Source organism: Macrobrachium nipponense, chromosome 4 (assembly GCF_015104395.2).
Source record: "Macrobrachium nipponense isolate FS-2020 chromosome 4, ASM1510439v2, whole genome shotgun sequence".
Lineage (NCBI taxonomy): Eukaryota > Metazoa > Arthropoda > Malacostraca > Decapoda > Palaemonidae > Macrobrachium > Macrobrachium nipponense.
Genome location: NC_061100.1, coordinates 113,207,070 through 113,220,760, shown reverse-complemented (window position 1 = coordinate 113,220,760; position 13,691 = coordinate 113,207,070). Strand labels below are relative to the sequence as shown.

Genomic DNA, 13,691 nt, shown 5'->3' with positions numbered 1-13,691 from the left:
TCTTCAAGACCAGGTGGGTGGGCTGGAGCATTATCAAGGATGAGCAATGCTTTCATCGTGAGTTTATTTTCTTGCAGATACGTCTTCACTGCAGGGCCAAAGACGAGATTTACCCAGTCAGTAAAAAACTGCCGCGTAACCCATGCCCTAGCATTGGCGCGCCACATAACGTGCAATTTTTCTTTCAGTATCTTGTGCCTCTTGAAGGCTCGAGGATTTTCCGAATGATAAACTAGCAGTGGCTTCACTTTACAATCACCGCTAGCATTTGCACATAATCCAAGGGTCAGACGGTCCTTCATGGGTTTATGGCCTGGCATCATCTTCTCCTGTGCTGTGATGTAAGTCCTCCGTGGCATTTTCTTCCAAAATAGGCCCGTTTCATCGCAGTTGAACACCTGTTGCGGGATGTAGTCTTCCCTCGCAACAAGCGCAGCGAACTTTTGGATGTACGTATCGGCTGCTTTCACGTCTGCACTCGCAGCTTCGCCATGCCTCACCACTGAATGGATGCCAGTTCTCTTCTTAAAATTATCAAACCAGCCATGGCTTGCCTTAAACTCTTCTTCTGATGCCTCTTTAGAAGTTGATGCTTCTTTCTTCACTAAGTCTGCATAAATACTCCGTGCCTTCTCGCATATTACCGTCTCCGTCACTGTATCTCCTGCCAACTCCCTCTCTTTCACCCACACGAGCAAAAACTTCTCCATTTCCTCGTGGATATTTGTCCTTAATTGGGAAAGAATTGTGGTTCCTTTTGCTGGTGTAGCACTCTTGACGGCATCCTTCTGCTTCAATATCATACAAATTGTTGATGTACTACGGTCATAGATCTTTGCGAGTTCAGTCACTCGTGTGCCACGCTCATGTTTTTCTATTATTTCTTGCTTTAGTTCTATCGACATCATCCTCTTCTTCCTGTCACCATTGTCCTTAGCACTCACTTTCTTCGGCCCCATGATAACACATAAAAAAGTTCAGTAATCATGCAAAAATCAAGCAAAAAAGAGTACAGCGCACAAGATACACTTTGATTCAAGTGGGTAACACGTGCGAGTGAGCAAGAGATGCTCTCGGATGATGCTCGACCCTGCGCGCCAACTAGTGGGACGCTCCGGAAACACGGCTCGTATCTCGGATTTGGGCTCGTATCTTGAACGAAAATATGGCCCGAGCTCCGGCTCGTATCTCAAAAAACTCTTATGTTAGGCTGCTCGTATCTCGAGGTACCACTGTATTTCTAGCCTGACAAATAATTTAACCAAAATAGAGATAGTGGTACTAGTAGTATAGTTTATTCTAATCGCTCTTTTTCAGCCCCCCTGCCTGTTCCAGAACCAGCCCTAACGGGTGCTGGGGTTGATGGAAAACCGCAAGCCTCCGAGTGGGTAGGATCTGCCGGTCCCCCCGGCGCGGAGCAGGCAGTGTTGGCAGCAGATTTCCCCTTCCCTCGATGTGTAAGTTCTCAGGATGATGAAAATTTAGGTCAGATACAGACGAGTAGGGATCATAGGCTACCTAGTGTTTAGGAAGAGAAGTGCAGGCTTCTTCGGGTTGGTTTTCTATTATAAGTAGTAGTTTATGGAGGGACAGTGTCCTTAGAGCCTCTTTGGGTTTTTCCTGCTTCGAGTTCCTTGCATCAGAAGCTTTTTAGGCCATGGTTGGTCGTTCAGATCTGGTTTCGGGTCTGTCGGGTTCTGAAGGGTTGAATACTGCTCCTTCATCTTTAAGGTTACTTTCCTCTAATAGAGGTTACTTTCCTCTATTTATACGATAGGGTAATTGTTAATATGTATCAACTAATTCTCTGTTCAATGCATATTGACTTACGATAATTCAGTATGTAGAGAAATCGAATAAAATTAACTAAGGCTAGCCTAGTGTTCACGATGATATATCGTATGCATATACAGTAGCTTAGCCTAGCCTAAAGTATTTGCTGTACTACATATCGGTAGAGTGATTTTTTATAGTGGCTAACGCTGTAGGCTCAAGGCATTCTGACTTCGGATAATTCAGTACAGGTGTAATTGAACACAAATGAGAATCCAATCTTAGGATAATTCAATATGAATGTAATCGAACAGAATGAAGATCAGATTCTGTCCGACTAAAGCATTATAAGTGTATTATATGTATCATCATATTAGCGTAGTATAAATATTAACTCGGCAGTCATTCTCGCTCTGGAATCAGCTGATGGCGAATACGAGTTTGCGTCGCCGTATCCACCTCTTCTTGTCTTGATTGGCTAGCGGGACTAACGTAACAAGTAACAACAACTCTTCCTCACTTATGCCATGTTTGTCGTCTTGAAGGAGGCGTGTTTTCAACATAGTCAATAATGGTATCTTGTGCCATATAATCAGATATCAGATATATAAGGAATTCGTTTGTATGATGTCTTCATTCGTTTAACAGACTAATTTCTGTCAGTAATTACATTGTGCTTATGTCAATTACAGTTACAAAAGAATTACCAGTCATATTATCAAATTATAGTGACAACTGAAATTAATATTAGTCCTAATAAAGTTAATTTAATTACTACCTTAAAATAGGTAATTTATTACTTTTCAGTTAACCCTTTAACGCCGATTGGACTTATTAAACGTCGATATAAATTGTCTGTTGGGTGCCGATTGGAGGCATATACGTCGATATAAAAGTTTGTTTTAAATTCGGGGAAAAATAGTTATAGGCCTACTAGGCGAAAACTTTTGAATCACGCGCCTTGGGGGACGCTGGGAGCTCACAGATCAAGGCGTTGTTTTGTTTACAATTGTTACCCAGGCGAGCAAGTGCAAATTTCTTTCTCCTCGCACTAAAAAACATCAGCGACACATCTCGGAAATTATTTTGTCACTTTGACATCATTTTTGCACCATTTCATATTAGCTGTTACATGTAGTATTATATATGAAAATGTGTGCAATTTCATGTAGAATACAACTAAAAACAACTCATGGTTATAGCTTTTATCAGTTTTGAAATATTTTCATATAAATAACGATAAGTGCCACAATTTCAACCTTCGGTCAACTTTGACTCTACCGAAATGGTTGAAAAACGCAATTGTAAGCTAAAACTCTTATATTTTAGTAATATTCAATCATTTACCTTCATTTTGCAACAAATTGGAAGTCTCTAGCACAATATTTCAACTTATGGTGAATTTATGAAATAAACTTTTTCTTACGTCCGCGCGTTAACTCTTCCGAAAAAATCATAAATTTTTTCGTCCGATTTTCGTAATGTTTGCACCATTTTAAATTAGCCGTTACATAAAATTTTATATATGAAAATGTGTGCAATTTCATGTAGAATACAACAATAAACAATCCATGGTTGTAGCTTTTATCAGTTTTGAAATATTTTGATATGAATAATGATAAATAGAAAAAATTTGCCCTTCAGTCAACTTTAACTCGACTGAAATGGTCGAAAACTGCAATTGTAAGCTACAACACTTACAGTCTAGTAATACTCAATCAATTACCTTCATTTTGCAACAAATGGGAAGTCTCTAGCACAATATTTCGATTTATGGTGAATTTTTGAAAACAGCTTTTTTTTATGTCAGCGTGTTACGAATTCATGCATCATTTTGTGATAATATTTTCTCTGTGTTGCCTTGATCGTTTTACAATGTGTTATATACCAAAATGATCGCAATTTAGTGTACAATACAACGGAAAAAATTAACTCTTTAGCTTTAACCGTTTTGCTCACAGCACAATTTGTATACAATTATATATGAAATTTTTTTTTGAGCTGTCATATATCCCAATATTTATATATGATAATTATATTTTTTTCATTTCTGATGATTGCATACTAAACTTCAGGCAATGACAAAAAAAGGAGCCAAAAATGAACTCTTAATCTTGTAAACTAAGTGTGCTGTGATTTAAAAAAAAAAAAAAAAAAATTCCGGTTTCTCTCTCTCTCTCTCTCTCTCTCTCTCTCTCTCTCTCTCTCTCTCTCTCTCTCTCTCTCTCTCTCTCCAGGGTTAAAGGAAATCATTTTGGAGGGGCTGTCTTTGTAGCACCTTCCATGGGTCCTGTGGTTCTCAGGCTGCTGGTGTTGATGCTTCAAGGCGGTATCCGCAACTCCGTATTTTTGTCCTTACTTGTTTTAAGACGTAATGTGTCCTCCATAGTTCTTGAAGGGGCTACGGCAGTTGGAGATTCATCTGCGCCATCGTTGACTGTATCGATACCGGTTGTGTCACCACCCACTCCTTTCATAGGGTAGTTAGTAATCTTCCTTCCCATTTATGTACCTTAGGTGTGTGAGACGTAACGTGCTCACCGCGGTAATTGCTTGGGGGCTACGGCCGTTGGCAGTTCGTCTGCATCGTAGTTAGCACCTTTTGTGCCCTCGGCCCCCTTTCTTAGGGTAGCTGGTAATTTCCTTCTACGGCTCCCATTGGTTCCGCAGTTCGTAACGCCTTATTAAAGCATTATGTACCGCACAGTTGGGTCTCCACCTGCACAATGTCAGCACTAGTTGCTCCGGTGGTTACTCGTAGTGACTTCTCTCTCTCCTTCTTCTTATTTTCTCAACTTTTCCTGCTGCTTTTCTGTTCCACCTTAAGGGTTTTCAATGAAGGTTCGACCTTGATTCCGTGTCTTCTGGGAGTACTTCTTTCCCTCACTTGCTCCGGACTCCAGTCTAAGTTTAGTATTGGTAACGGGTGTTAGTTGGATTGCGTTTTGTGACCTCTTCGCTCTTAAGGGATGTTGCTCGTCTATTGTAGTCGGCCCGGTCTCGTGTCATAGTCACTGGTGGGTGCGGAGTTTCGCAGTTAAGTGAGACTGGTTCAAGGTTAGGTCATCGTCTTGGTTGGTACACGTTTGGCGCAACAGTATGGGAGTGACTCGCAGGGGAGGGCATTCATCGCCCTCCCCTGGCTCTGGCGTAACGTTATCGTCACTGGGTAGTGAGGGTAAGCGCAGTCGAGTGACTAACTCTTACAGGTTTTGCGGAACTGGTGACAGTTCACTCTTGTGAAAGGGTGGACAGCGGTCGGACAGCAGGGGTTACATCATCACATCTGGGGGGAGTGCGGGTTGTGCAGTCGAGTACAACTTGCACAGGAGTTTATCATCTTCTTGTTGGTATATCGTTGCGCAATCGGATCGGTAGGCTCAGATATGATGGGATCTTACATGTCGTTTGGTATCAAGCAGCCAAGCGTAGTAGGTTCTGGGTTCTTGGGTGCTGCTCTTGCGGGGGTTTGGCTTTTCTCCTTTTTCCTGTTCCGGTGTGGCCAGACAGGTCTGACAGAGGATAGATACCTTTGAAGAGAGACTCGTTTGCTAGTTGTGGGTTTTTGTTTCTCCGGCGAAGGAAGCGAGTATAACGGATTGTGGACTTTGTCCATTCTCTCTTTCCGCATTCCTGGCTCCGGAGGAATCTCAGTTAATTCAAGTAATGTTTGATACGTTGTATTCAACCAAACCAGCAGTCTCTCAAACATCAAGTAGGCTGATCTGGTTTTGGCGAGTCGGGCAGTTTTTGGGGAAGGACTTAAGCTAGCATCACTTTCTGTATGAGGTAGCGAGTAACTCCTCTGCCGGAGTCCGACTTCCGGTTTACGAGTCACTTGAGGCTTTTCTCTATTGGGTTCCTTCATTGATTCGTGTGGTAGGGGTTACGGATCTTGAGGCTCGTATTTGGAAGACACCTTCCACAGCCAGTGGGAGGCCTTGTTCCACTCTGTGTGGATGTGGTGAGAGTTGATGGGTGTTTCTCTGAGCCTGGACTATTTGATAACCTCTTCACTTTGGTTTCGAGGGGGTTTGCATACCAGACTAACATTCTGAGGGTTATGCTATGTTCTTGTCTAGGAGAGGAGGCACTATTGTTAAATCATTGCCTCATCGCTATGCGGACACTCATAAGAAGGGGTTCTTAGTCAATCCAAGGGTGCAAAGTGTCACGGAGGTTACCCTTTGGCTTCCGGAGGAATGTTTCGCTGTCGACGATCGTATAGGTGGTCATTTGAGAGTCGTGGTTTTTCATAACACTGTACCTTAGGGAATTTCAGTTTCTTCAGAGAGGTTACTCGTGGGGTCCTGTCTTTGCGGTAACTCAGTTTTATAGTTGGCTTGGTAGAGTTAGGGTGTTAGAAGTTTAGGGAGGCAGTGATAGTCTAAATGAACTTCAGGGTGTTAGAAGTTTAGGGAGGCAGTGATAGTCTAATGAACTCTAGGTTTCTGTTGGTCAAGCTTAGACCGAGTGTATTGTTCCTTAGGCCCTTGAGGTTAGGCAGATCCCGATGGTCATGTTGGAATAACTACTACTTCAGCACAAGTCATCTACATCAGTGAGCAGTAGAGAACTGAAGGTCCTGCACATTCAACTTCTCCTTCATACATGAGAGGCTAAATAGCCACATGGGAGGTTCACCATTTCCCCTCCATACATGAGAGGTATAGAATACCACATGAGAGTTATAGAATACCACATGGGAGGTTCTTCAGACTCAGGCGGTACCTTAGATTCGACACCAACGGTCTGGTACTTCCTCTGCAAGCATCCTCACCTACTGAGCTGGACAACCAGGTGAGGAGATTTGTTTTTACCTCCATGAATAAGAAGTATAACTTATCACATGGGAGGTACTTCTGACTCAGACAGCACCTTAGACTCAACACTGATGTTGAAGTACAGTAGTACCTCGAGATACGAAATTAATCCGTTCCGAGGCGCCTTTCGTATCATGAGGTTTTCGTATCTTGGACCACATTTTACATGTAAAATGGCTAATCCGTTCCAAGCCCTCCAAAAACACCCCAGTAAATTTCATAATAAAGGTAAATTGACCTATAAACAATGAAATACGTACTACAAATATTTGGACCATTCAATACGTAACTTAATAATAAAAATGCAAAGTGTATATTAGTGTACAAGAAATATTATTGCTGTAAAGTAAAATGTGGAAGCTTACCTTTCGAGTGAGGCTATCTCCGAAAGTGGCGGCAGAGGAGGAGGAGGACAAACGGCAGATACGTACACTTAACTTTACGAAACATAAAAAAATGTCAGAAAAACAAACTAAACTTTACAAAACACATTAACAAAACTGTAACACTTAACTTTACATAAAACTTAAAATAGAATTTATTTTGTCTTTTTTTATTTTTACATTTCTTTTTACTTTTTTATACTTTATGTAATTTCAATTTCTTCAGCACCGAATGGATGCCAGTCCGTTTACGGAATTTTTCGAACCACCCATGAGAAGCCTTGAACTCTGGGGTTGCCATTGATGTCCCCTCTCTGCCATCGTCTTCGGCTTGGGCAATCAAATCGCCGAAAATAGCGCTGGCCTTCTGGCAGATTGCCGTCTCGGTTATCGTATTGCCATCGATTTCTTTGTCCTCGATCCATACAAGAAGCAGCCTTTCCATTTTATTATGCACATGGCTCCTCTTGTTGGACAAAATAGTCACGCCCTTGGAAGGTGTAGCTGCTTTGATGGCTTCCTTCTGCTTAAGGATGGTGCCTATCGTCGACGGATTTCGGCTGTATTCCTTAGCAATCACACTCAACCACAAGCCAGCTTCATACTTTTTTATTATCTCCATCTTTGTCTCCATAGAAAGCATTCTCTTCTTTCTGTGAACTTCAGCAACTTTCTTGGGACCCATGACTATATGTACTGTACGTAATTAAGTTACGTATGTAGTATGTATACTAATTAGGTTCTCACAACACGATAAAGTAGCACAACGAAATCACTAACGATTTTACGATACTAAACGAAATCGTTGGACCGAACGAATGCCGCATGCGTACGATAAAGCTATGGGTGCGAAGTGGCCGAGCGAAGGAACGCCACCACGTAAGATGCATGATGGGAGGGATGCTGTCCAATAGGAGAGAAGGATCTCATGGCTTGGCTAGCATCAGGAACCAATGGGAGAGCAGGAGGATGGTGGCGAGTCTACTAGAACTAGCATGGCGGCGCGCGGCGCGAGTTTCAAAATTGTTATCGGGCGAATCTCGGACTTTCAGAGACCTTTCGTATCTTGAAAACTTTTCGTATGTAGAGCAGTAAAATTTTTCGTGTCAGCTTTCGTATCTTGAGTTTTTCGTAAGTTGAGCCTTTCGTGTCTCGAGGTACCACTGTACTTTCTCACCTCTGAGTTAGATAACAAGGTGAGGAAACATGCTTTTATACATGGTAGGTTGCTTATGAGTTACCTGTGTATGTTCCGTGGACAGGTCGGGCTGAATTAGATTGATCCCGCCTCCGAGTAAATGTTGTTAATCGGGCTAATTCAGGTGTTTAGGGGGTGTATTGCAATTTGAAGTTTTCATAATAAAACTAATATTGTAATACTTACCTGAACACCTGAATGATTCCCACCCTCCTCCCCACTTCAATTTGATAGTGAATGATTCAACTGAGGAGACAGACGTCTGGTGGCCGGTATTTGCGGCAGCGTTGCCAATGGTAACACAGGTAACTCATTTGACTAGATTTTACTTGCAGCGTTGGTAATACTGACAGTTAAAATTACCCACTTAGGGGGTAAATATGTTGAGGTATAGTTCGGGCTGGTCAGTGACCAGGGCTAATTCTGGTGTTCAGGTAAGTATTACAATATTAGTTTTATTATGAAAACTTCATTTTTTAATCAATTACAGCTCATTAGCAAACATATTTATAGCAACATTATTGTTTCCACATGAAAGATCAAACATTTCCACACAATTTTGGTATAAAACAAACTCCCCAAACCTAATTATTAGGTTTTTCATGATTATTTCCAAAATATATCTCCAATTTTTCTTAAAAATTTCACGTTCATCACATTGTTTTTATTATTTTAAAGCCTCGTTAAGATGTTTTGATTGCTTTAGGAAATAATTCAATCATTTGCCGACATAATAACACTAACCAGAAGCATATATCAGTTATAGTTCAGACATACCAAATTTTACCAAAAAACTTTTCCATCTGCTTGTTCTTTTTGGCCCAGGGGAAAAGTCGTGTACCTTACACCCTTATATTTATTGGCCTGTGTGCAAGAGGGTTAAACAGATTGCATCTGATTTGCAAAAGAAGTTCACACAGGATTTGTTGACATAATCCTCCAAGCGTCCCAAGGACTTGACTTGACTTTGTGCTCAAGATGACGTCTCCACTTCAGCAACAGTCCATTTCCCTACCAACTCTATCAAGAAGGGCTCAACCAGGGCAGTGCCCGAAAAGTGAGATAGAAGTGGAAGTCTTTCATACACCAGTAGGAGCCAGACTTCTGGAGTTTTGGGAGAAGTGGATGATCAGAGGAGCAGAGCCGTGGATCATCAGGGTTCTTAGGGAGGGTTATGCCATTCCTTTCCTAGAGAAGCCCCCATTAGTCACCTCTTCCATCACATTGTCAGCTTACTCAAAAGGCTCAAAGAGACATTCAGCCTTTTTTGGAGGAAGTTTCTTCTCTCTTCCAAAAGAGGGGCATAGGGCAAGTTGAGAACACCAACACAGAGGGCTTCTACAACTATCTCTTTGTAGTCCTGAAAGCTATGGGGGCCTGGAGACCAGTCCTTTAGGTAAGTGCCCTCCATCATTTTGCCCAGAAGATGAAATTCAAGATAAGAGATGAATCATTTGGCTCATTCATCTATTCACCAGGGCAATTGGATGATAACTCTGGATATGCTGGACGCATACTTCCACATCCCAATCTATCCAGAATCCAGGAAGTATCTAAGGGTTGTCTTTCAGGACAAAGTGTATCAGTTTCAGGCCCTTTGCTTTGGACTTTGTACAGCCCCTGGACGTTCACTCGAGTTCTCACTCGTCTCACAAAATGGCTCCATCCAACTGGGATAAATATCAGTCTGTATCTGGACAGCTGGCTGCTGTGATCCCCCCTTCAAAGGAAAAGTGTATAAAGGAGTTGCATAAGATTCTTCTCTTTCACCCGGGAACTAGGTCTTATCAATCTCCAGAAGTCCCAGTTGACCCCATCACAAGAGATTCTGTATTTGGGGATGAATCTCAATTCTTGGACTTTTCAGGCTTTTCTGATGCCCAAGAGTGTTTCCAGCTGCCTTCAGACAGTATGCAGTTTCCTAGCCCTCCCATCATGCTTGGCTGAATAGTGGATGAGCCTGCTAGGGACTCTAGCGTCCATCGAGACATTTAGCAAGCTAGGCAAATTGCACATGAGAGTTCTTAAATTCTTCTTAAATGCCAACTGGGACAGGAAAACACAGACTGTTATGTGTTCCCAATCACCCTGGAGATGACAGCGGATCTGCAGTGGTGGCTGCCCAAAGGAAGACTTTCAGAAGGGAAGTCCTTCAACCTCTGAGCCCCGACCTACACTTGTATTTAGACTTCCCGAACATAGGCTGGGGAACCCTACAGGGGAATCAGGAAGTATCCGGCAAGTGGACCCCAGAGCAACAAAGTGCATATTCACCTTGGCCTTCAGTATTTTTCAAGCATGTTCTACAACAAGACAATAGTAGTGCACGCAGAGAACACCACAGCTTTAGCCTACATCCAGAAGTAAGGCAGCACTCATTCTTTCTCTCTCTGCCAGACAGCAGATATACTTCTGTGGGCAGATCAAAATTGAGTCCAGAGGAAATTTAATGTTTTGGCAGATGAGCAAAATTGTTGAAAGCTGGTCCTTCTCACCAATGGACCCTGGATCTTTGGAAATTAAGGGGCAGACCAACATCAGACTTGTTTGCTACCTCCAGAAATCATTGCCTTCCTCTCATTTCCTCTTCAGCCCTGGAACCTCTTGCATGGGCAACGGACACCATGCTGCAAGATTGGTCCAATCTGGATCTGTAAGCCTTCCCACCCCCAACATGGTCAGGGAGATGATAAACAAATTCAAAACTCATCACAACGTAATTATGACTCTTGTAGCCCCATTTTGGACCCTGAAGGAATGGTTCTTGGACCTATGGTTGTTGGTGGATTTCCCAAGACTGCTTCCCAAAAAACTGCATTTACTCAGCAGTTCCACTTCAGAGACACCACTAAGGGTTGTCCGCTCTTGCTCTGACAGGCTTCAGACAACCTGCAAGCTTGTTATATTGTTTTGAAGAGGAGTTACAGAGGCTATTGCAGATGCAGACGTAACTCTTCTAGACTCATCTACTAAGCTAAGTGGGCAGTCTTCCATCGATGGTGCATCAGACATAATGTCTCTTTTTCTGAGATATCTATAACTCAGATTGCTGAATTTCCTCCTATATTTTAGGAGCTCTATATATTTGTCTTCTTCCACCATCAAGGGATATTGAGCTGTGCTTAGGTCAGTTTTTAAGTATAGAGGCCTAGATCTTTTGCCAAACTCGGATCTTAACAAACTCATCAAGTCCTTTGATATGTCCAAGCAGAGGAAGGAAGAGCTGGTCTCTTGGGACCTGGACATTGTATTAAAGTGGCTAATGGGTCCTGCCTTTGAGCCCCATCATTCTGCTTCTCTGAGGGATCTCGCTTGTAAAACACTATTCCTTGTTGCTTTAGCTACCACTAAACATATTGGTGAGATTCAAGCCATCAATAAAAGGCTTGGCTTTTCTCCAGGAGATGTAGTTTGCTCCTTTACTGTAGAGTTTTTAGCCAAGAACAAGGACTCGTTCAAGCCCTGTCCATGTTCTTTTACCATTAAGAATTTAATGGATGTCCTTCGCTCTGAAGAAGAAGAGAAAGCACTCTGTCCTGTCAGAGCTTTGAGGTATTATCTGAGCAGGACTGAAAAGATCAGAGGTCCATCCAGTAACCTCTGGTGTTCAGTCGAGAAAAAGTCACGTCCTCTTACTAAGAATGCATTGTTGTTCTTCCTAAGGAACTTAGTTACAGAGGCACAGTCACAGATTCATTAGGGCATTTTGCCTAGTTTTAAGGTGAAAAAAAGTGAAAGCTCATGACGTCAGAGCAGTGTCTATCTCTTTAGCTTTCAAGTACAATCAGTCCCTATCCTCCATTCTGCAGTCAACCTATTGGAAGTGCAAATCTGTTTTTTGCATCGCACTATTTAAAGGAGGGAGAAACAGTGTTTAATAATTGCAGTACCTTGGGACCGTTAATGGTGGCTGGCATGGTATTTGAGGGAGGATTCATAGAAAGCACACTTTTTTTTTTTTTTTTCCTGCTATCCTTTTGCCTTGGTGTAGGGTTTCAAGTTTTGGGGAGCCTGGGGTACATTGTACCTGGAGTACCCACCAGTCTTAGTGGATGGGTTGTGGTGTTTTCAGAGTAAGTAACAGCATTGCCTGGTTGTTTTTAATTTAATACTGCACCCAGGGCAAGGCCACGCACTTTAGTATGGTTCACTAGCCATCAGACCTATCCTCTGCTGCAGAGCTCCCACTGAAGTAGAGGCGACCCATGGCTCAACTGCCACGCCACTACAGGTTAAGATGAGCACCAATCAGTGGCAGTATTCACCTACAGTAGCTCTCTTATGAGGTAAGGAAACAACAAGCATTGTATTAATGCTGGCCAAATTTTCTATTTCAAAGGCATTACCATACTTTCATGTTTTGGAGTAGAATGTCAATGTATCTCACCTCCATTCAGTGTGGGATTCGGCTAGGTAGGTAATTACTTGCTAAGTTACTTATATGAAAATTATATTTTCATAGTAAAATTAAGTATATACTTAACAAGTAATTTCAGAATTGGAGCTGTCCTCCTTCCCTCTCGTGGATATAAGGGCACAAACAAAGTGTGGTTATAGTATTCCTCATTAGTGGGCGTGGCTTGTCACCTACACTAAACAATAGAATCACTACCGTGAATTTTTAAAAAAGGCTGCCACATGAGTAGAAACATTAGCTATGTAATTACTTGGTAAGTATATATGAAACTTAATTTTATGAAAATATATTTTAAATTTTGCATCTATGTTACTAAAGGCATCAAGTTTTGTTTACTTTTGATGCTAATAAAAAGTCCCGTTGGTGGAATACATACTAGTATAATCTTCCTTTTTAGGTTCCATCATGTGTTGCTGCTTCACCTGAAGGATTTGTTCGCTATTGGCCAAGCATTGCTCATGAAGGCTCATATTTTGAAGTCAGCACGGAATTGCAGGTAGGATGTATTTCCCTGAATATCTTGGTTCCCGGTAGAATTATATACGTACTGCAGTAGATTGTACGAGAACAGTTATTTTTTTTATCTCGTTTGAAATATATAGTAAAGTTCTCATGTACTTATATGAAGTGCTGTAAATTTTAAATGGTAAACTCAAGCCTTTTTAATCTGGTTTAGGGTCAAGAGTGTGACAGCCTGGTGTTCTTAGGTCCTTCTTTGGGATGTTTATTAGCTACTACCACATCAACAACGCTGCTGATTGAAACAGCTGTGGGACCACCAGCCAACCAAAACATTAATGTGAGGCATTTGAAAGTTCCTGCTGGTCTCCTTGGTGGAATATCTCGAAGGGTATCCTCTTTGGTCTTTGGTTCTATGCCTACACAAGCACCTGAAGCTGTAAGTATTTTTTTATAAAAAAAATTTTTTTTACCCAGGTTTACTGTTCTCGTTAATTTAGTAATTAACTTTATATGTTCATCTGTGTTTTGCTCCATGTGTATATTCATCTACTGAGGCTTAAGTTTTCTGAAACATTGTCATTTCAATACTATATTTCTGGGCTCAGCTCGTGTCGCTGCGCGAAATATCCTTTAAT

General features: G+C 41.8%; 1 protein-coding gene across 1 annotated transcript in view; it reads left to right on the top strand.

The window, feature by feature from the left end:
* Positions 1-13,691, top strand: part of LOC135211075 (nuclear pore complex protein Nup133-like) — a 255,460-nt gene that overhangs the window by 70,428 nt on the left and 171,341 nt on the right. The window contains exons 5-6 of the mRNA XM_064244133.1: positions 12,992-13,090; positions 13,271-13,492. Of these exons, the coding sequence (XP_064100203.1) occupies positions 12,992-13,090; positions 13,271-13,492 (321 nt within the window). The remainder of the gene's footprint in view (positions 1-12,991; positions 13,091-13,270; positions 13,493-13,691) is intronic.